The 19,992-nt window shown below is 48.8% G+C and overlaps 6 protein-coding genes across 6 annotated transcripts; 3 read left to right on the forward strand and 3 right to left on the reverse strand.

The window, feature by feature from the left end:
- Window positions 1-2,989: 2,989 nt before the first annotated feature.
- Window positions 2,990-4,811, reverse strand: PtA15_4A66 (uncharacterized protein; the record flags this gene model as incomplete). Its single annotated transcript, XM_053168577.1, has 4 exons — window positions 2,990-3,072; window positions 3,213-3,879; window positions 3,953-4,216; window positions 4,461-4,811. The coding sequence occupies 4 exons, from the start codon at window positions 4,809-4,811 to the stop codon at window positions 2,990-2,992; spliced, it is 1,365 nt and encodes a 454-aa protein (XP_053019173.1).
- A 3,443-nt stretch (window positions 4,812-8,254) lies between these two features.
- Window positions 8,255-8,854, forward strand: PtA15_4A67 (uncharacterized protein; the record flags this gene model as incomplete). The annotated part of the gene is made up of 1 exon (XM_053168588.1): window positions 8,255-8,854. The coding sequence occupies one exon, from the start codon at window positions 8,255-8,257 to the stop codon at window positions 8,852-8,854; it is 600 nt and encodes a 199-aa protein (XP_053019174.1).
- A 1,443-nt stretch (window positions 8,855-10,297) lies between these two features.
- Window positions 10,298-12,199, reverse strand: PtA15_4A68 (uncharacterized protein; the record flags this gene model as incomplete). Its single annotated transcript, XM_053168598.1, has 6 exons — window positions 10,298-10,669; window positions 10,742-10,898; window positions 10,967-11,039; window positions 11,104-11,731; window positions 11,898-12,087; window positions 12,186-12,199. The coding sequence occupies 6 exons, from the start codon at window positions 12,197-12,199 to the stop codon at window positions 10,298-10,300; spliced, it is 1,434 nt and encodes a 477-aa protein (XP_053019175.1).
- Window positions 12,200-14,540: 2,341 nt separating this feature from the next.
- PtA15_4A69 (uncharacterized protein) lies at window positions 14,541-15,760 on the forward strand (the record flags this gene model as incomplete). The annotated part of the gene is made up of 3 exons (XM_053168609.1): window positions 14,541-14,681; window positions 14,954-15,373; window positions 15,437-15,760. 3 exons carry the CDS (start codon window positions 14,541-14,543, stop codon window positions 15,758-15,760), a joined length of 885 nt encoding a protein of 294 aa, XP_053019176.1.
- A 1,430-nt stretch (window positions 15,761-17,190) lies between these two features.
- On the forward strand, window positions 17,191-17,919 carry PtA15_4A70 (uncharacterized protein; the record flags this gene model as incomplete). The annotated part of the gene is made up of 2 exons (XM_053168621.1): window positions 17,191-17,227; window positions 17,309-17,919. The coding sequence occupies 2 exons, from the start codon at window positions 17,191-17,193 to the stop codon at window positions 17,917-17,919; spliced, it is 648 nt and encodes a 215-aa protein (XP_053019177.1).
- A 586-nt stretch (window positions 17,920-18,505) lies between these two features.
- On the reverse strand, window positions 18,506-19,644 carry PtA15_4A71 (uncharacterized protein; the record flags this gene model as incomplete). Its single annotated transcript, XM_053168632.1, has 7 exons — window positions 18,506-18,527; window positions 18,594-18,655; window positions 18,741-18,864; window positions 18,931-18,960; window positions 19,023-19,132; window positions 19,201-19,230; window positions 19,477-19,644. 7 exons carry the CDS (start codon window positions 19,642-19,644, stop codon window positions 18,506-18,508), a joined length of 546 nt encoding a protein of 181 aa, XP_053019178.1.
- Between the last annotated feature and the right edge of the window lie 348 nt (window positions 19,645-19,992).

Consider the following 19,992-nt stretch of genomic DNA (forward strand, 5'->3'; position numbering starts at 1 on the left):
GAACAATCATCAGATGTTGTTTCCTTGCAATCAGCTGACCCAACCAATATCTCATTACATCATCCATCTCTTTACTATTGATGACAATTTATTCATTCCTTCAGCAATCTAATAGGGAAGATATAAAAAAAAGAAGTCCCCAAGGCATGAGATCATCTGATGCAAATATCAAACCAAACAGGTCTGATCATGATAATGTCAAAGAGTAGAATTACTGATAAGCATACAACAAAAAACATTATGTTCCTGTCAGCCTCCCATTACTAGTAATGTAAGGGCCTGTACCATAGGGCATGAAAATTGAAATTTTCCAAATTTATTTGCCTCAAAATTTCTTGGGACAAAAACTGAGCCTGGCCAAAATGTAGGCTTGAGCCCAAATGTGAAGAATTTCAACATTTGAACCCTCCGCTAGTTTTCAATTTTTGTGTTCAGGGCAAAAAAAGTGGAAATTTTTCAAAATTGGGGCCCATGGTACAGGCCCTAAGTACCCAGTGTTGCTGGGGCCTGTTTCTCTGGTGTTTTGGCTCATGAGTAAGGCCCCATTTGGACACATTTTTATACGTGATAAATGGGCAAATTCATCATCACATATAACCAACAGTGCAACAAGTATGATACATGGAATTGTATTGGACTGTATTGTATTGGAAAAATTTAAAAATACATGTATCTGTATCGTATTTTTTTCCAAAAAGTGTACACATGTATCATTGGAATTGTTTGGTGAGACCAATACAAAATACATTTGTTGTATTTGTGTGTATCTGCATGAAAATGCAATACAATGTATAGCCTATACAATATGTGTATCATAATTGTTGCACCGTTGATATACATAACACACTGCAAGAAAAAGTCAAGCAGCTGGAAGCAGTTGACATTCAAGAACTTCAAGCAAGCTTGTGGTTATTGTCAAGCTTGACTGCTGACCAAGCTTTCATGCACAGTCACCGTGAATCATGCACAGTGACTGTGCAGAAAAAGCTTATGGGTGTTTGGGTGGAGCTAGAACAGCAGTTCCACAGCAGGAACCCACAATCACATATCAACTGCTAGCAGTTGGGCGAGTTTTTCTTGTGACAGGGCGTCCAAACAAGGCCTGTAAGAGATTTGTGAGTCAGACAGACTCGTGTTCACCTACTGAGTGAGGCTCGGCTAAAGTAGCGGGATTCACATTGCCATCTATAGCTAGCTACTTAGCATTTAGTTGATCCAGGAGTGGCATCTTGAACAAATTTTCAACTCCCTTCATGATCTGACTGAGCGTGCACCTGTGACAGTGTGCACCGGCCAATATCCGAACATAGCCCCCGGGGGGCTCGCACCATCCGAGGACTCGCGCTGCGCTCCGCGCAGCACCCACACCCACAGTTCGCGGTCTGCTCACCCATGCGTGCTCTCCTTTTTCCCTGCCCACTTTCAACCGGACCTACTTCACCATCAGTGCCGTATCGTTCACCTGGAACGCTTCTCCCTCATCGATTGATTCGAGAAACATGTGAGTAACAGACAAGTTCCTTGTCCCTTTTTCACCTCTCACATGTCCCTACCCTCGAATGATGACTCCGCACTGGGCACTGAACCCCCAACCGGCGCAGCTAAAGTTGTGTTCGACTTGGTTTCGTTGATGCACAAAGCTTATCCACTGAAGAAGTGGAACCGACCCTAGAAAAGTCGCGACTGATCACAGCCTTCCTCGGCCTTATCCTCAAAATATGCCATTCACCCTTGTCCATGTACATACTAACCTGTTTTCTTTCTCTCTTACCAGGTTTGCCCACCTCACCTTGCCTCAGATACGTAGAACTACCCACTGAATGTCACGCCCGACCGATCGATCGTCGATATGACTATCAATCGATGACTTCCCGTCGCATCTGGGACCCTCGCAATTCTGGATATAGACCCAAAAAGTCTAAATTTTCGCGGGGAAATTTGGCTTTTGGGGCTCCAGATCACTTCTGGGAAGTCGCCCAATGGTGTCCTGATTCATGAGTCCTGAGATGACCAAAGGTGAATATGCTCAGATGTCAGGCGGATCATTTCTTCACTTAAGGAATTGTCGACTTTGCCGGCCTCAAGTCATCAAAGTCTCCATCCAACCCATGAGCAAGAGTTTGGTTGTTCTGTGCTAGGCATATCGACACTTCTAGTACTGTCACTTCTAGTACTACATTGTTAGGAAAATGACTTCAGTCGGGAGACGCCCGCTTAGCTCGAGATGAGTTTTGTGGCCGTATATTACATATTCAGTTATCAATTTTTATCATCCCGACCATGCTGCATCTTCGTACCAATATGGAGGAGATTGCGCGCGAAACAACCAAAGACAAAAACGCAGAACCCGGTGCTGTTGCTAGGTTCTTGACAAGCCAGTAAAAGTGCATTAAATTCAACCACCAAAACTATTCACGAGACAATCTGCATCATCCCACGAGTTGTCATGCCGGCTCCAACAGGCTCCAACCCGAGCTTAACCTGACTTAAATAAGCCTCCCGGGACTGGGGGTGCGGAGCACCCCGATGCGAAGCATCTCCCATTCCCAACGGAGGTCGCGCTTCGCGCGAGGGCGCTTTGCGCCAGCCCAGGCTGTACCAGGGCCCTCTGAAGCGAGGGACTTGTGATAAGTCAGAGCTTAACTCTCTCCGAGAAGGCGCCAAGCGTCTCCGAAAAAAGCCTATGTACGCTCGCCCAGCCCCGAGGAGGGACTTGTGTTAAGTTCGGCTCCAACCTATGTGCTACGACCCTCCCCCCTCCGGCTTCGCAAGGTCATGTTCAGCCACCAAGACCCAGTTTTTCAGCAGCAGCTCTCCCCGCGAGAAAAAGATCACGGTCTGGAGATAAAGTACAAATGGGCCCGATGCGCTAAGAGGTTTCCCCCAATGGAAGCCCTGGATAAGGAATGATGCTTTGTCAATACGACAATGGAACATAGCGTAGCATATCTGTTTAGTTTTACATCTAATAATGGCTACAGTTATAAGCCTATTTATCATAATTGATCATTGAAACGACCGCCACACTGCCAAATATCAGAAGCCTCGAGTCTTCGTAAAAGTCTACAGGTTCTTTTGGCAGCAACGCAATGGTGGATATCGAAGGAGATTGTTTTTTTAAAGGAAGAAGCGAGTCAGTTTTTCTCTTCTTCTTCAAAGCAGTCCATCGCCGTAAGCTACCCGTGAATTAGAATGGGAAAGTGCTAATGTACCTGGTATTGCATTTGAGCCAGGCCTGGTCACCGCCAAAGACTCTTGAAAAATTTCCAGAGATTGATCAAGCCGCTCGACCACATTGCCTATCACCGGCCAACAAACACCGCCAGGGCAATTAAAATCATCCCAGAGAGGCTGCTGTGGTTCCTCGGTTTCGGACAGCCATTCGGATATAGTTTCGAGAACCGTTCGTATTTCTTCCGGATGAGCACCGTCAAAACCATCGGCGGGTGTAACTTGCCAGTATCTTATCCTCTTGGAATCTTTTTTGAAGAAGTGTCTCTTGAGGGATCGAAGCCTGAAAAATCGGCTCTTGCTCAATGAGGTCGTCGAGGCTGGGCCGATCGTCGTGACAAACATTCCAGAATGATGGAGAAGACGTCTCGAACCATCGTAGATTCTTTGGCCTCCAATCGTGTCAAGCACAACATCGAAAGATGATTCATGTTGAGCGTGTAGAAGTCCAAGCACACTCTCGGAGGTGATCACTTCTGTGGCACCTTCTTCTTCTAGTTGTTCTACGAGCTCTTCTAATTCAACCAGATTGCCCGTAGCTGTACATGGCACGTGTACACTAATCCAAAGGTCTCTACTCGGCCGAAAGTATCGCATCAGTTGAACAATCATCCGTCCGATCCCTTTATGTCCATTCAGGATCAACATCTTGATGAATCAAATCGTTCAATCAATCAGCTTTTCCTAACACGCAAAGTTATCATGATGAGAATATCGATACCTTTGAGCCCTTAGGCATCCCTACACAGACTGTGCTTGCAATCAATGCAGCAGGAACGGCCAAGAGTGGTAAACTGGCGATTTCGATCGAGCTCAGTGGGGCAGGAGCCCAGTGGTCCGATCTGGGATGTTGGTTGTCCATCGTAGCTGAAGAGCTTCCGCTATTAGATCCGTTGGAGCACCCTTTCCGATATTTTCCCAGAATCGCGGGAGCCCTAGCTACAAAATCAGATGAAATCTTCATCCGTCCGGATAGTGCCCCCGACTGTTCAGGAAAGTTCAAACCAATTAGTATAAAGTTTTTCTTTTTTTTTTCTTGCAGGAGGGGAAAGTCTATCAGTTCTCTGCATAATTGTTCATCTTCTGAGCTTTTTAAATAGGATAACAGTGCTTGATGGACTGAGGCAAGCCAGGCAGAGTGATTTGAACAAATGATGAGGTTGGTGCAAGAAGAGTGATTCCGACTCTTTGGCTATAGGATGAGACACGGAGGACAAGAATAAAGATACCTTCGATAGCTCCTGCAATCCGTAAACCAATTCTCCCCTCTTGAGTTTCTTGACCGCCTTTCCGATCTCGAGAACCTTTCCAAAAAAGCTTCTCCCAGGAACGATCGAATTTCGCGAATTCTGTGGATGTTGGAGTCGAGTTGGATTGAGGTGAGGATTGATGATGGTTCGTGAAGAGGCGCCCATTGAACAGATCAAATGCAAGTCCCATTCATCCAAGGCCACTGCAAGAATTTCGACCAGCACCTCGCGAGAGGAAACATGATTGAATTCGCTTGCACTCGTGGCTGTGAGCGAAATTTCGTTGGGAGAATAAGTGACGGAATGGATCGGCTTTTTGACGTCGGCCATGTCGTTGTGTTCTAAGGATCTGATCGTGGCTCCTTCAGGTTGATAACAGCAAGGATTTCTTTCCCGTAGCAGAGAGCTAGCTGGATCGCTGAGTTTTTTCTTTCTTTCTGATTTAAAAAATGAAAAATTCCCAATCTAATCATGGAAAGTTTCTTCGTACGAGCCACATTAATTCCAAAGAGATCAAGCTGGTGTTGTCGAAGATGGACTACACATCATGATGGGGAGGAAAGATTGCAAGGGTGATTCTAATGTGGTCAAGGTTTAAGGTCCGGACGGATGACATCCTCATGATTCAGGGCCAGGCGGTATTGCAGTGTCTGAGGACGGTGTATTTTCTACGTCAAAGATAAATAAATGTTATCTTTACCAAGAAGGTTGTACCGACATAAAAAGAAAAGTTCATTTATAACCTTGCAAATAGAGATCTGGCCAGATTCTCGACCTTTGCCATGCAGATCCCGCGCAGGGCCAAACAGCATCTCGTGCTGATGACGTCTCTCCTACCGATTGCGTTGGCGAGGCCTCTTCTCCTCCAGTCGCTTTCCGCCATTCGCCCAGCCCATCCATCATAGGTTTCCGAAAGTACATAGGACCCCGGCCCGAAAATTGCGACAGCCCGAAAGTTACTCACTCAGACTCCAGGACGCCAAATCCTTGGGGCTGAGCTCTACATTAAGGCGGCCCAACGGGCTAACTTAACACAAGACCCTCTTTGGAGGGCCTGGTGCAGCCTGGCTGGCGCGGAGCGCCCCTCGCGAAGCGAGCCGAGGGTCCCTGCGGGACGGCGTCCCCCCTCCACAAAGAGAGGGTCTTAGTTAAGTTAGCCCAATGGGTCATTCGAAACTCTTCCGAATACGAAAAGAAACAGCCTGGGCTTCACGGAGGATGGCTTGTTTACTCGCGCTCATCCGAAAAGCCTACCTTTCAGTCCAGGAAGTGCTGCTGATGCCTGTCAAGTTCCGTAGTCCTATTGTGTGATATCCACAGTGTGCGCGATGAGGCTCTAGAAATGATCCCCTGGAGCATGTGTAATAGAACAGTTGAAAACGCCCCATCTCACCGATGGTTTTGCCCCGATAGTGCTCTCTTCTTCCCAGCTCGAAAAATCACCCAGAAGTTAAAGCACGTACTTATGAAGCGGACCTTGTCTTTCTCTGTATTAGCCATCCGCAAACATGTAATAGCGGTCTACCTCCCCGGCTTCCAAAGCACCCAAAGTCTTATTCGGCAGGTACATGACTGACCCACCAGCCAGGAGGAGGGTCGGCCGCAGCGGGACCTTCGGCCACCGGAACCGGAGATGCTGCACATTTAGTTCCCATGGCTGCAACCCGATTGTAGACTGCGAGCATGGTCGCGGCAATCTCGAGGTACTCATTTTCCCGGAAGGCGCCGGCACAGTAAGTGCACCTCAGACCATCAAGCAAGACCTACGGAATTGCCAATCAAAGGAATGAAAAAACACTAAGGATGACTCGCGCCGCGCCTGCGATAAGGCATGCAGGTGCTCGGAGTGCAGATGGAACTGGGCGAATGATGGTACTGGTGCATCTCATTCCCCAAAATTCTGGGCCTTGAAGTGTGCAACGGTAAGAATCCGGGATTCAAGTCAATCCAAACGGGAATCATAATCATATTTAATGTGTTTAATATCTTTTAAACTCTCTGTTCTGTTTTTCGTTCTTGTGCCCTTGAAACGATTTTCAGTCGATGTGTGCTCTCTGCGATGTCCGAGACACTGTTGGTATCATTATGCCATCCCGCGTCACGCGGCAAGTGGATCCACACGTGTTGATTGTCCTTCTTTCAACACAGCATTTATAGGGTTCGTGGATCGGATTCACCGGGCAGGTAGCTTTTCTTTATACACACATAACTCTGTAGAATGTAAACAAGTCGCCAGCGGTGAAGGAGGATAACAATGAAGGGAGCATAAACAGGAATAACTACCAGAAAAAAATTGTTCTGATCTTCTGCAACTGACATATAATCCCCCCTCTACTCTAGTGTAGTATACTCGTACTGCATGTCACTCGGGGGGCCTGGTGAAGGAAACTATTGTGGTGCGGAGACTTACACCATGGTCCTTGAACCCAAAACTAAGTAAGTTGAATGAAGTTGCCGATGGGGTTATCTATCAGAAGCGGACTTTGGCTTAAGCGTGAGGGCAGCCGCACGGCAGAGCATGAGATGGACGGATTCAAAGCAGGAAGCAAAAAAAAATTGACTCCAGTCGGTAGGCCAATCACAAGATTAAGACAAGTAAATCGGGCTCTTCTGAAATGCTAACCCCCCCGAAGAAAGGCAAGTATTATTAGCCTTTGTTTTTTGGTGAGCAGGATACGTGACATCCAAAAGTGTTGGAATACAAAGGCTCGAATATACGCTTGGTCGCCGTTTGATGAGAGCACAAAGATGTCACCCGGACGAGAAACACTCCATAGAACTCGCTTACAATATCGTTCCAGGAGGAAAGATGGTTCCTGGGAACAACTCTCCTTTTTGTCGCCGCCCGAGACCTGCTGCGATGAGCCTATTATACATAGTTGAAAGGAAATAGGAGGAGATATTTGTGTTCAAACTTGATGCTGAAAGGCATACGCACCGTCCAAACAGGACTTCAAGTCAGGACACCGGTGCATGGACAAAGGAGCCGTCAACACGTCACGGTAGGGCGAGATGATTTGGAGCTTAAAGATAGCGAGAGTCGTCGAGGCACTTGCAGGCTGTATAGCCGGCCGAAATCTTTCGAGATATCTATATTCTGATCAAGCAAGCGTCTTTCGGCCAGTTCTTTCTTATCTTTCTGATCCAAACCACTTGATTAATTTGTGGGCCATATGGTGAAGATGATGTCATGACTTGCCCGGTGGTTTGTCGGCCGACTGGGTTGAACCCTCTTGCCACACGAAGTTGTATCTTCTGGCACTCTCTGCAGACAGCCTTGCTCTATTTCCGCCGTGATCACAGTATGTCGGTACGGCGGTGGCCGGCACCGAGGTCAGCTCAGACTCAGATATCCAAGGAGAGTTGACCCAGCAAATGCAGCCAAATCCCAGAGTTGAGCCATCGGTTGATGGACGGCCATCGAGACAAGCATTAAAAGCTTTCCGGTGCTTTTGCTGGACCAAGAGCCGTGGGGGCATTCCCCCTCTGCGCTCGCTTTCCATCAACACCCGCTGCATTCCTCGTGGGCCATTCACATCGACTGGGATATATAAGAAGCCACACAATCCCAGCTCGTCGCCGAAAGTCCTCCTAATCACCACTTCCCCTGCGAATCCGGAAATCTCGGAGGCCCAACAAAACTTAGAGCCAGTCGAACCTTTCAACAAACAACCCCGCCTGCTTGCATTGAGCACAAAACGCTTCCTGGGCGTGCTTTTTTTCTTCCAAAAAAAGCCTTTTCCGGACACACCAGTCACCCCGAACGAGACGACATGCCATCGGCAGGCCCCAGCGAGGCCGACGGGCGCGACTCTCCAGAACCATCGTTAGTAGACCTGGCCACATGCCATACGAGTTCAGTCGACCACTCCAACATGTCCCACCGGGCAGCGAGTCCCAAAAGCTCGACGATGATGTCCACCTCTCCAAGCCATCGCCGGATGGAGCCTTTCATCCGACCTTCGCCGATGATGCAAGACGAGCTGATGAGCCTCGCTATCCCTGAGATCCTGAAACCCGAATCGGATGCCTATCGGATCACCAGTCGCCAGTCTACCCATCCTCCTTCATCCACTTTTACCTCCAAAAACTTGAACCGTCTCAACAAGATCACCAACCCCACCCTGCTCAACAGAGTCAAAGATAAACTCTTGCACAGGTCGAACTCACAACGATCAAAGCAATCACTCGATCGGCTCCAAGACTTCCAGTTTGCTGCTGCCACCTCTCCAACCGACTTGGATTGGTTAACAAGACATATCTCGACCTCCTCTCACAAAGCCCCAACCGCTTACCTCTCCGAGAGCAAACTCACTGCGATCGAAAGATGGAGAATCGCCGTTTATCTGTCCGACCTACTCAAAGGAATCTGAAACTTCCCCCCTATCCTTACTTTACCCATGCATGGGAAACTCTTTTACTTATATATGCCGCGGGCTGGTCTTTGTCGGCTTTTAATAATTAGCCATATCTCTATCGTTCATCATCGTTTCTCTTTTTTTCTTATATTTATAATCTGCAAGTCGTCAAACAAGCACTCCATAATAAACCCCATTGTAAAGCAGTTTTATCTACCTACCAGTATCATCTCACGTGACGTCCCCTAAGTGTCTAGTAGCTGGAAAATCATCATGACTAGGATCTGTAACACTGAAAGCCATCAAACATTTAGGCAAGGTTGTTCATAAATATAAAGCCTGAACTATCACCCAAATGAGGAATTAAGATTACTATCAGGGGGGGGGGGGGGGGGTCCAAGAAACATGCAACCTTTCAGCCGTCTTGAATGAGGCTTTTTTTTTTATTTATGAGCAACATTTCAGCGCCAAAACCCTTGCACAACTACTTGGCGAAGTGATAGATGAGCAGATGGCCCTTTATTGCAGATTTGGCTCAAGGTCGGCACCCAATAAAAAGGGGAAGGGATGAAAGTGAGGAGGAATACGAGGACATGCAGATGCAGATGGAGTGCAATCTGGATGGAACAAATTAGGCGACAAAGAAAGAAAGATTAGACGATGTGTGCTTTATATGGTCCAAGTGGACAGGAATCACCAGCCAAAAGATACACGTTTGTCCTCCTCTGCCTCCAATAAACAGTGGCACACACGTGTCTGGGTAGGCAGGTATCTAAAAGTTGATTGCACAAGATTATTGAACCCATGACACAAAAGAAAAACAAAACAAAAAATCAAACTTCGTAACCACACATATAACCAACAAACCAAAAAAAAGACATATATGTAGGTGTGTATGTATGTATGTATGAGAGCGCAACGGATATAAACGACGAAACAAACGAGAAGAAGAAGGAGACACGCGGACTGGGACATAGAGCGGCCTCGGAGATGACGAACAGCAAGAACAACAACAACACTGGTGGTGGCTAAGATAAGAAGAAGAGATCCATTAAGAGTCGAAGAGAGAGAGAGAGAGAGAGAGAGAGAGAGAGAGAGAGAGAGAGAGAGAGAGAGAGAGAGAGAGAGAGAGAGAGAGAGAGAGAGAGAGAGAGAGAGAGAGAGAGAGAGAGAGAGAAAGAGATAGGGACAAGTCATCACAAGTTTATCCGACACACAGAGCTCTGTCTCTTTCTAAAAAAATGTGGGGATGGGAAAGAAGGACAAGGAGAGGGTATATATGTTTTGGTTTCTTTCTTTTTGTTTTCTGGATGGGTGGCTCTGGAATACATTTGGCTGATTAGGGTCTATATGTATATATAGATATATATATGAGTTGGGTCTATATATGAGTTGGGTCTATATATGTATGAGATGCAACTGACAGAGGAATCGACAGAAGTATGTTTCTTTTATTGATTAGGAGTCTTCTTCGTCAGAATGGTAAGGACTGGCGGGACATTGGATCCGATGGGAGTCGGCTTTGGCGGAGAGATCGAGGACGGCTCTCCGGACGGCCAGCCAGTCTTTCTCGGCGCGGTTCTGGAGCCTGACGATGGCGGCATAGCAGCGGGCGCAGGAGGGGAACTGGATGAGGGCGTTGTGGAGCTCGGGGGTGAAGAGGGCCTTGAAGTCGGTGTCGGGGCGGAGGATCTTGGTCTCGATGGTCGCCGCCGAGCGGGCCCAGAAGCTCTCGAGCTCCGCCCGGTGCTCGTGGCCGCTCTGGGCTGATATCTGGAGCGAGCGCAGGATCGTCTTGGCTGCCTCTGTCCGGTACCGATGCAGCTCGAGCTAAGACAGAACGTCACCGTCAGTCTACGGTGGGTAGTGGAGAGAGGGAGAGAGAGAGAGAGGGCTTCTTACAAGGGCCGAGTGGTTCTCACTGCTCAGGATGTCCCGGTACTTGGGCTGGTTGATGTCGAGCGAGAGGGTGTGTTCCGATGCGGCTTCGGTCAGCCAACGGCAAGAGTAGTGGGAGGCGAGGGTATAGACTTCGACCGGATGGGTCTGACAGTAAGCTCTGGAGGCACGCAGATAGGTAGTCAGTGTATTCTGCTTGTGTGTATGTAGGGGGCTGCAGATACGCACCCCATTGCAAGCAGACAGATTTTTTCCATGTGGACCAGTCGGTACTTGTCAGCGGCAGCCTCGAGTGCGGACACTGGATAAATAGAGTAGAGTCAGTTTGGGGTTTTCCGGGGGGGATGGTAAGGGGGGGACTCAACTGAGTACACGGAAGTCGAGATGACCAAAGTCGGGTATGGTGTCTGCCTGCAGACACGAGAGGATGACCTCGATGACGGCGCGGGATTCGCCGAGCTTGACGAGGGGCAGGTTGGTATCGGGGGTGATGAGTTCGAGGCCGACGGAGCGGAAGGCGTCGTCGTGGCAGAAGAGCTGGGCGCGGCTGATGGCGAACCAGCAGGAGATCTTGTCGGAGGAGGCGAGGACGAGGTCGACGTTGGGCGAGTCTGCGGGGTGGTAGCTGGGGTGGTAGTAGGCAGACTTGGAGCGCAGGGTGGGCAGCGGGCTCCGCAGATCGGACGAGGTGTGGGACTGCTTCTTGATGGCTTCGAGGGGCGGGGCGGCAAAGGAGACGGCAGGCATGGTGGGGATGGCTGGAGTTAATTTAATTAATGAAGGGCCTCGTTTGATTTCCGTGTTGTTCCGATGATTTTCGGTGTGGGGGTGGGTGGGGTCCGCTGAGGGGGGGCGAGGTAGAAGTAGGCCGAAGAAAACTTCAGACTCTCCCAAGCTCAGTCCAGACGAAGCCAGGCTGTACTCAGCCTCCGACCATGAGGATCCCATCGACCCATCCTCGCCAGCAGTACATCCGCCTGGTCTGGACTCCGACTAATTAACATATCAAGCAGACCCTTCCCCATATTCCTCATCACGAGCACCATGAGGATCAGCCAGCGGAGCAGTCAACCCTGCAGAGTCCTCATCACCACACCAACATTTCCACCCACAGAACTGTAAGTGCTCCGCAGAATGCTCAAATCCAGACCCTACATACTGCTTTCCGGAGCCAACCCCAGGCTGGCTGCGGATCAGAGGCCCTCATCGGCTCGGGTGAAATCCCAGGGGAAACGCAAATCACATGTAACAACGGAGTGCGAAGGCCTCCTTTCGGCACGAGCCTCACTTGTGATTTGAAGTAACAGACGCAGCTGCAGACGGTGGGCGAATGTAGAAGCAATAAGTCCCTGAAAAAAATCAGAAATATTACCTACTTGCTACGGTGGGACGCCCGTACCCCAACGCAGATTATTGTATCGGCCGCCCATCAGCAACGCTTTCGCACATCTTCTCCCACATCTATACTCAAGGCAGTTGCCTCGGAACACCGGTTGCCCCTAGGCCATGCGGTCTGAAACGACAAGGTTGTCGATTCCCTTGTACCGCGCTGTTGGACCAGAAAACATATATAAGGCCCCAGCAATGTATGCGGTGGTGTATCTCTGCGTTCACCGTATAGTTTCACCACAGGCAGGCCTGCATACATTTTTACTTACTTTTTGTGGTCAATCTTGGCTATTCGATTTCAACCTTTCATCTGCTGAATTTATCTTTGCCACATCTTAGGCACCATTACTCTTCAATTTGCGTATCTTTGTTGTCAACTTGGTTATCTTTATTTGTTATCTCAGCTCGCTCTCTTAGTCATTATCACCGCAACCTTATTAATTAGCCTTCACTGCCAGTACCACCCATCTGCCCACCTCCTCCGTTGGGATTTGCTATTCACTCTCTCTTTCAACCTTTATCTTTTTTCCCCTGCGGCAATTCACTCTTCCACTTACCGAGCAATCATGACGAAGCGAAAAATCAGCCAGGTTCATTCCCACTCCAATCCAGCACCGGACCCATACCCCCTTGTTGAGGATATATACGAAGTAGTCCCTCTCCCCTTCACTCAGATGGTACCGGTCCAGTCTTGTCAACCGTCAGCTCCCAATTCTCTACGCATGATTCGCCGGGGTGGCACCGCTGCTCCTTCGTTCCCCAAGCCCATCCACAAGTTTACAATCCCAGGTAACACTCGAGCTGAAGCAGAAGATTTTGTCACTGCTATGCAAACCACCCTCTATTGGAACAAAAAACAGTACGAAGACAATGACCCGGCACTCAAACCATCTTCCGGCCGAACAGGCCGCCCTGCCGAAGCCTTTTTCCGCCTGGCGTTCAAATGTCCACGCAGCGGAGCACACACAGCAACTCCGAATTCGCGAAAGCAGAGGGCTGTTTCCCGCAAATGTCGATGCAAGGCTGGTTTCACCATTTTCCATCATATTCCAACCAACTCACTTCGCGTCAAATGGAAATGGCAGCACAACCACGACCCCTTTTCCGCCAAAGAAATCAAGGCCAACCGGATTCCAAAGATGCTTGATGACTGGCTTACGGAACGGGTGATATCAGGGCTGAGCTGGCCGGCAATTCAGGCTCTTCTGCACAATCCAGATATATTCCGAGTCAGTGATCTCCTTCTGCATAACATCTACAGTATCTGAACTCGTTCTAATCAGTTTGTTCCTTCACCCCCATCTAGATGTGCATTGGAACCGACAACCAGCCTGAGGCCAAGTATGTTAAGTATGATCGGGTGCGCCATCTCATCCGCACCCGTGTGGCTGTGTTGGCTTGGCGTGATCTTGATCCTTTCAAGTCAATAGACCTGTGGAACAAAAATCTGAAGGATCAAGGTTGGAACACCTTATTTTCAACCTCGGAAGACAAAAGCGACTTCATTTTTGCATTCCAATCTCCGTGGCAAAGAGAGCAGCTCCTTAAGTATGGACAAGGTATGATAATAGTCGACAGCACACACAACACGGCCGACAACAGCTGCCTTTCAGATGGCCGAAAGTTCAGTCTATACACGATTATGATTCGTGATCCCGTCGTCGGCAAGGGCCTACCAATATGCTGGGCTTTCACAGCGTCAGAGGCCACGTAAGTACCCTCCCATGATAACCCCATCGTAGTATCAAAGCCATCAATTAACCCGTCTTGCTTTAAACACCGTTTTGTACTGTTTTGCAGGGAACCCATCGAAGCAATCATGAAATGGCTTCGCAAGTCAACCGGCATCATACCATGCGCGGTAATGAGCGATTGTGCGCCTGCAATCCGGAACGGTGTCAGAGCAGCCTACTCAGACCTTGGCTCGCTAGCACCCAAATTCTACTGGTGCATCTTTCATGTTTTCCGGGCGTTCAAAAAACGGGCGATACTCTATGTTGGTGCACGAGCAGAAGAAGCTCTGAAGGAATTTCGCGACATGGTATATGAGGAGAACGATCCGGTGATCAAGTTGAACAGATTTTTCGCCAAATGGTCAGAAGTCAATCCTACCTTCGTCCATTATGTTCGTACCCAGTGGTACAACAACATCATTCACTGGGCAACGGTATATCGCATGGTCAGTTGTATACGATGAATATATGCCGCCGACTAACAGCCATTTGACAATTAACTAATACACTCATTCTACCCCCATCGCACTGTATTTCAGACCCCTCACCAGGGCATCCACACTAACAACTATGTAGAAGCGTGGCACCAAGTTTTAAAGTCACACTACCTTAACGACTTGCGACCCCGAATCGATGAGGTGGTACAGATCCTGACCGACCAGGTGCACCCTGCCTACCTCATGACGCACCTGCAAGTTGCTGAAGGTATCAAATACCAGCGGGTGAACAAGTTCCAGGCCTTGGCGAAGGCTCGCGCAGATGGATACACACCAGCTGTTTTGGAGCTGCTTGGCATATTCATCATGGAGTTTCCAACTCATGTAAGCTCACTTTCTCTCGCTTCTGCTCAGATTCAAACACATCGATAACAACAATGCTTCCTTCGAAGTTTTGGATTTCTTCGTTTAGGGACCCCCTTAGAGCGATATACATGGTTCGCTTCCAGTCAGCCACCAGCAACAACCTCGCGGAACTTCACAGCTGCACGTGCGATTACTTCCGCCGCTACGGGAGCGGATGCAAGCACATGTTTTACCTTTCAAAGGAATACAAGATGCTGATAGTCGAGAATGCCGTTCAATTTGTTGACGAGCCGACGATAGAGCCGGCGGTGACTGACTTGACCATCCACTCCAAAGACTGGATACTCGACCGGTCAACTAGACAGGAACCCTCCGCAAGGTCGCTCATCGCATCGGAGGCGCAGGATACTACGGTTGGTAGGCCTGTTAAGAAGCCAAGGAAGCCAACGACCCGCGCTTTGGCTTCCCAGCTTCCTCCGCATGCCGAGCCGAGAGAAGATCCCACCCACGCCGATGAGCCAGCGGAGGTCGACGAGGGTCTCTTGGGGTTTGATGCTGGAGGCTTAACTAACCAACACGGCTGTCCGTCAATGCCGCCTCCGCTGCCAGCAAACAACCTCTACCTCACTGAAGATGAAATTAAACGCCATCTTTCGAACCTGCTTGCCTCGCTGTTCAACGCGCTGAAACTAACGAACAACATCCTCAAGGTTGCCAAGAATTGACGTCTCGTTCTTTCCCGAGTTTCGCCGGATTGGATGTGGGGTTTCAAGGATTCGTGTGAACGGATCCTCACACATATCACCTACAAGTGCCCCAAGGCGTCGAAACCGAGATATGTGAGCTTCCCCGGGATTTCTGTGGTGCAGTGTTTACCGCGTGACGAAGTCGACAAACTTACTAGCCAGTTGCAAGAAGCGGGAGTCAAGTGGCTTAAGACGGCGGAGGGCCTTCTCGCTCACAAGGATCACAAGGACGACTGCTTGGCCAACTGTACGGTGGAGGATCTCGAGCAGCTCAGAACGGATGGCTGGGAAATCCTTGGGAGTGTCGAGAACATGTTGCCGCAGAAGGACTTAAGGAAGCAAATCAGGTGAATTGGTCCGATGTTTTGTTGAGAAGCGCTTGTAGTTCTGCCGTCGGGGGTTTGGTTGTTTTCAATTATTTATACTGTAGATTGAAATACACGAAGCATTTGGATTTTCTTGTGATAACTATGAGCACCCGGGGAAAAATAGGAGGAAAGCCGATGGGCTGAGGCAAGCGGGTGAAGTAAGGAGCGGTCTCAATTGTGGTGTGATGGGGGCGGGCAAGAATGGGTGTCGACAGCACAGCTGCCTGGCTTTTAAACTGAAGATGCCTCCAGGGCGAGCAGGGAGTTGTGCTTTGGAATTTTTCTTGTTCTCATTTCCGTGGCATCAATGTGTAAGTATCAATGGCGCATCTCCCATCTTTGTTGCTGGGGTAACAATTATTGATTGCTCTTGCTTACTTGCTTCTAAGGCAACATCACAATTCATTATCGGTAGCTGATACATAAGGATTTGCATTTCATTACGCTTTTGGGAGGGACTTATTGGTTCTACATTCAGGCAGGCGCTGCAGATGGCTTGGGGCTTGATTAATCAACTCCCACAAGTAGTGGATGCGGCAAGGACTGGGTCTTGACGCCCTTCTCCGGGTCGTCCGGGATTTTTTCGCAAGTCGGAAGATTCTTTGCATTGATGTGTGTGCTCGTGAGGAGGGATCCTGTGAAGCTTGCCCATCTGGGCCTCCGCCGCCCAGTCTTTGTGAAAATCTCGTCATCCTCCTTGGCCGTTAGACACCTGGATAACAGGGGTCGAGATGGCGGTCAAGTTGACTTTGTCGACCAATTGCACGGCTAAAGTCTGCTGAAAACCCTGAAGGCCACTCCGTTTTTTTTGCTGCTACATAGGTATCTGCGCATGCGGTCGCTGCCTGTATCGGTGTTTACAGCAAGCCCGAAGCCAATTGGCAACAGGCAAAAAATGAAGCTCAAAAGTGACCCAGAGTCATGCAGGCCCCACCATGCTTGACCGGGTGGCACCTGCCATGACTCTGGGTCCGCCTGTACTGCTTGGACGCTTTCAGAGCTCATTGGCTTTTACTGATGTGCCCCGCTGGGTACATAATTGTGTCCTGCAGTGCCAGGACACCGTGTGGTCTTGCCCGAACATGTATAAAGTAGGCATGGGGGGGGGGGGGTGGGATGGGTGCATCATCCTTTCCAATGGCTTCTCCCTGCCCGCTTCAAGCCACCTCCATCACCGCTTTCAGCTATTGAGATCCAGGTGAACCTCCCCAAACCCCTTCCAGCCCACCAACAACGCCTGAGGAAGTTGCTCAGGTTTCATACTTTTTTGAAACTAGTCTTAGGAATGGTAATGACCTACGACTTGTTTTGTGTACTAATTACAGCTGACTCATTTTATTATGTATTTGTTTCTTTGAAGTTATTGCTCCGGGTGCGGTTGATCCGCAAAGGTGGAAGACAGCAACACAACAAATGATTAAGTCTTCAATTCAAGGTATTCAAGCGGACGGTCAGTCCATCTGATCTTGAAAATGCCTTTGTTTTCTCCTGCTAATTCCTTCTTTTTATGTATGTATGTACCCATTGGCAGAACCTACGGATCTGCTCCCATCTGCCTTGAAGGAATACGAGGCCCGGGCCATCAAACGAGAAAAAGCATTTGAGGGCAGGATTTTAAGCAGTGTTGCATCCCTCAGCTCCACCATGAAGGCCAACATCGCTGGCCTCAAAACCGACGTGGCCACCGTGAAGACTGACATCGCCGCCACAAAGACCGACATCGCTGGCCTCAAAGCAGATGTGGCCGTCATGAAGACCGACATCGCTGGCCTCAAAACCGATGTGGCCACCGTGAAGACTGACATTGCCGCCATGAAGACCGACATCGCTGGCCTCAAAACCGATGTGGCCACCGTGAAGACTGACATTGCCGCCATGAAGACCGACATCGCTGGCCTCAAAACCGATGTGGCCACCGTGAAGACTGACATCGCCGCCATGAAGACCGACATCGCTGGCCTCAAAGCAGATGTGGCTGTCATGAAGCCGTTGCTCAAACGCCTTGAACAGATCATCATATCCACCGGTCACTCCTATATCTCAGTCAAACAGCCAATCATCCCCGACGACGAGCTAGGGAGACCAGGGCCAGTCAACCCAAAACAAGCTTCACAACGGGCTTCAAGGTCCAACAGAGGCTGACTGCTTGGTCCCCTCTACATTTGTCCATTTTGCTTGTAACCCCCCAATGTCAAATGTTGAAAAAATCCTCAGCTCTGGAGCCTTTCAATTTTTACTACATAACAGGGGACCTGGTTCCGAGCTTAGTTTTCTGCCTGTCTGAGGCCCAGCTCAGAATACGATCAGCACAAGTCGTGCTGATCAGATTCCAAGACTTGTGCCACAACTAGAGAATGACGATAGAGAAATCCGGGTATGATCGCTGGGGAGTAAAGAGTCTAACACGTTGATCCGAACAACTGTGTCTGGGCCTTCAAGTTCATCCCGGCTTGCTCAATGGATTCAATTCTCTTAAGATATCTGGACTCGGATCAAACAGCCAGTCTTTTCTCGGACAGGTATCACTCACTAAAGGTTTAGTTATATTGTCTGTTGTGATCGGCTCAACATTTCACTTACAAAAAAAGGGGAAATTGAAAAGAGTATAGATAGATAAAAATATGGAGGAAGCCGATAAACTTTCTCCATTTAGACTAGCCAATCATGGAAGGGATGGAAGATCTTGCGAAGCGACCGCAAGATGCGATAAGGCGGAATGGTGGCTTTTTCAGTTGCCGCCTGGATCAACGCTGGAGGATTGGAGAATTGTCAGTGTCGAATCGGCAGGTATCAAAGGGGAAAGAGCCGGAACTCACAAGTTCCAGCTTTCGATCTTGACCTCGTGCTGATCAGCTTTCCCGCCGAGCGTGGCAAATGTCTGAGGAAAAAGCACAAGGATTGATCAGACTCAAGATCACATCGATTGGGACGACGCGTCCCAAAATCCTCTCAAGGTCACTTACCTTTCTGGTCACGTATGTGCTTGAGCAGCCGAAGTGCTCATCAATCGTTTGACCCTCTTCAGCAAAAGCGCATCCATCGATTACGGGGACGTAAAAAGTTTTCTTTTTGGAATTTATTAAATAACTGGAGGCGCAAAGAAATGTGACATGAGCCTCGAGTATTTGAATGACCGCTCTGGAGATGACTTACAGAGTTTGATTGCAGTTTGTAGGGTGTTCACTAAATATAACAAAAGATGTGTCAGTTGTATACTTCGAGATGAGCTGCAAGGATCTACTTACCCGTTGACCCAACCAGGATAGAATTTTTTACTGTCGTACTTTTGGTGTTGTCCTGTCCAGAGACACGCGCCCTCCTTCTTCTTGGTATTATAACCGTTGTCGAAACAGACCTGGAACGGGAAGAAACGAGTCGAGTCAATCTTGCTGGGCTGGACCATATGAACATGAAAATACTCACAGCCTCTTTCTGAGAGTCCAGATCATTAAACTATGGTAGATGACATACGTCAAGGAGCCACTGGGGTGTCAGTTTTCAGAAGATTTTGTTGAGCCAAGACATATGTATCAATAAAGATCAAATTTACTCTGGTCTTAGGGGGATCGATTCAGCGTTGGAGACGGTTGTGAGCTTGCGTTTTCGGTGGTTTGGATTTCATCTGCATATACAGAACAAGGATTGAATATTAAATTTTAAGGATTCACATCTCGACATGATAGTAAGACTATAACTCACCACTTTGGCGACCATCATAGGTGCGTTCTCCGACCCTATCTTCCCGAACTTAGCTCTCCATTGAGAGCATTGGGAGCGCATTTTATCGGGCTTTATTTCGCTGCTGACAGCATTGCTAGCGACGAAAACTAGAGTCAAGGCGGTGATGAGCTTTGCAGAGAACATCATGTAGATTTGTAAGAAGGAGTTGTTGTGCAAATGTAAGCTGGTGAGTGGGATAAGGAAGAGCCACCCTACAATGAACTCCTTTTACATAACCTGACGGAGAGGTGTATCTGATTTTGCCCGCTCTCAATGGGTATGTATCGCTGGGCCTCCGGAACAATCACTCAGGACCTTGTTCATCATGAGAGGCTGCAATTTTAGCGCCACCTCACCTGGCGCCCCATCAAGACACGTGCTAATGGCGTCCCAGACTGCTTTTAAGAACACCGATGTACCGGATAACTGAATGTAAAATAGTTGTACATCATATGTCTCCATTCCGCCTCTCAGGCCAAGCAGCGTTCGGTTCTG

The sequence above is a fragment of the Puccinia triticina genome, chromosome 4A (genome assembly GCF_026914185.1).
Source record: "Puccinia triticina chromosome 4A, complete sequence".
In the NCBI taxonomy this organism is placed as follows: domain Eukaryota; kingdom Fungi; phylum Basidiomycota; class Pucciniomycetes; order Pucciniales; family Pucciniaceae; genus Puccinia; species Puccinia triticina.